This window comes from Ictalurus furcatus, chromosome 17 (assembly GCF_023375685.1).
Source record: "Ictalurus furcatus strain D&B chromosome 17, Billie_1.0, whole genome shotgun sequence".
NCBI classification, from domain to species: Eukaryota; Metazoa; Chordata; class Actinopteri; order Siluriformes; family Ictaluridae; genus Ictalurus; species Ictalurus furcatus.
Window position 1 is genome coordinate 4,955,075 of NC_071271.1, and position 2,500 is coordinate 4,957,574.

At 38.0% G+C, this 2,500-nt stretch overlaps 1 protein-coding gene across 3 annotated transcripts in view; it reads left to right on the forward strand.

Annotated features, from left to right (window-relative positions):
* Window positions 1-2,500, forward strand: part of mecom (MDS1 and EVI1 complex locus) — a 155,161-nt gene that overhangs the window by 151,872 nt on the left and 789 nt on the right. For all 3 annotated transcript variants that reach the window (XM_053647774.1, XM_053647776.1, XM_053647777.1), the window contains 2 exons: window positions 1-48; window positions 422-2,500. The exon at window positions 1-48 is cut by the window's left edge and continues 124 nt beyond it; the exon at window positions 422-2,500 is cut by the window's right edge and continues 789 nt beyond it. In XM_053647774.1, coding sequence (XP_053503749.1) covers window positions 1-48; window positions 422-550 — 177 coding nt within the window. In that variant the 3' untranslated portion in view covers window positions 551-2,500. The remainder of the gene's footprint in view (window positions 49-421) is intronic.

Sequence of the window (2,500 nt, forward strand, 5' to 3'; positions counted from 1 at the left end):
CTGAGCGAGGCTGTGAAGCCGCAACTGTACAGGAAGTCCAAGTCACAGGTACTTTTGTTTCTGGAATCAGTCAACGTCAGTAATGCGCTCCGAGATAATTAGATGGTGTGACGGTACCGTAAGAGTTTTTGCAGGTTACTAATTAGCTGATGAATAATGAATGATGTCGTTATTAGATAATTAGAGAGTAATTACTGATTACTGACCCCCAGGCGCTCGGTCCCTTGTGAGTGTGTGTGTGTGTGTGTGTGTCTGCACATACTGTATGCATATATATATATATATAGACAGATAGATAGATAGATAGAAACAGAGCTCGAGCAATATATATAAAATAAACGGCAGAAATATGACTTATGATGTCATACTGTTGTACTGATATTCTCTCTCTCTCTCTCTCTCTCTCTCTCTCTCACTCTAGGCTTACGCCATGATGTTGTCTCTGGCAGATAAAGACCCTCTGCCCCCTCCCTCTCACGCCGCCTCGGTGTGGCACACACTCGGACGCACGGCCGAGTCCAACGCCATCCAGTCCCTCAGTCACGTATGATGTCCTAAACGTCCGACCTCCGTGACCTCTCACCCCAACCACAGGCACTCGGACCACAAACTCGGACTCGATCATGCACAGCCCCGTACACTGCTGAGTAGAGCGCTTTGTTCTTCTGAAAACACTAATGTCAGGGTCCTTGGAGTGTACACACACACACACACACACACACGGTATCCAACAACACTACTCATTACATAATCTGATTAATTACACATTAGATTGATTTTTATTCCAGTCGATGATTTTTTTTAACGATGGTGATTTACAATATAACACAAATATCTCTCAATCCTGATGATGATGAAGATGAAGTTATGCATATAGTAGTAATAAACGTTGTATTTATTCTGTCCGGTTTCTATGTTTTGCACAGCAACGGCAGCTCATCAACAGCGGAAAAGAATCACTAAAGTGAAACACTAGGATATTACGATCAAGCGATTTATTTTATTTTCCCATTGAGTCGCTTAAGGGACCGTTCGAGAGTCTTCCATATTAAAAAATAAAGAATTTACATTTCACACACACACACACACACACACACACACACACACACACACACACCGTTACTGATGACATTCCCTTTAAAGCAGAATAATCTACAACGACCTTTTTAAAAGGGCAGGTTACAACATGGCGTGTAAATTAATTGTAATATGTGTGTGTGTATATATATATATATAAATTGGAATCATAACAGATCACATGGAGGCACTCTTACAAAATTAAATAAATAAAAAATACACAAAAAAATAAAAACGATATAAAAAGGACAGTGGGTGTGGGAACTGTTCTCCGATTCTGTCAATAAAAGCACTGCATATTTAACCTGGACTCCGCCCACTCTCTCTGCGCTGTCCAATGACAGCTGAGACGTGTTTTCTTTTCTTTTCTTTTTTTCTTTAAAAAAAAATGTTTGTTTTTCTTTGGAGAGAGGTTGTAAAAATGAATCATTTTGTTTGTTTTTTCTAAACAGAGAAAAGCTGTAAAATTACTGAAGTTTGTAGAAGGAGCTTCTACCGTAGTGTTGTTCTTTAACTGACCGACGTTACCACTACGCAACCTGCGTGCTAGTAGCTAGCTGTTCCATTCTCGTGTTTCATTTCTAGACAATCATGAGTTCATTGTTTGTTTGTTTTTGGGGTTTTTTTGTATTTCTTCTGTTCTCGTATGACGGTTATCGCTGTGTATGTCGAAAGGTGTATTTATTTCCGTAGTTCGTTTACTGAATAGCACTGCTCTTGAGCTCCACCTTGTGGTGAAGCGGGAGAACACAAGTTATGTCTGCGTGCCAGATAGTATTAAACCTTCATCACGTCACGTCTTATACTTCTAATGAAACTGGTCTATGAAATAGTTATTACTTAGGGTTGGTTTGTTTTGTTTTGGTTTTTTTTGGTTGTTTTTTTGTTTTTGTTTTTTTGGATGACACATTTATTAATTCAAGTGTAAAATATTAAATAAAAAAATAAGGAGAGCATACAAATCAAAGATATTTCTTCGTTTTAAAATAAACGCATGACTGGTGTGGCTTAGAATTGTAACATTTTTTTTCTACAGTTGTGTGCAAGCTTGTGTGACGTTTGGGTCCCTATTGAGTCGTCGTGCCAAACTCTATAATTAAAAAAAAAAAAAAAAAAAAAAGACTTTATTTGTTTGTCTTCACATGTTGAAGGACCAGATCTTTTTTGTTGTTGTTGTTGTTGGTTTGTTTGTTGTCATTGTTTATAATTCCATTTTTAAACGTAATTGGCAAGTCGAGGTACTTTTGTTCTGATGCTTTCTACAATGTAACTGTAATGCATTTCAATTGAGTAATGTGGGAGGAGCAAACTAAGAAATAAAGGACTCCAGTGTAGACGTGTGCTCTCTCTCTCTCTCTCTCTCTCTCTCTCTCTCTCTCTCTCTCTCTATCTCATTAGTAACTTATCTTACCTTCTTTCTTTG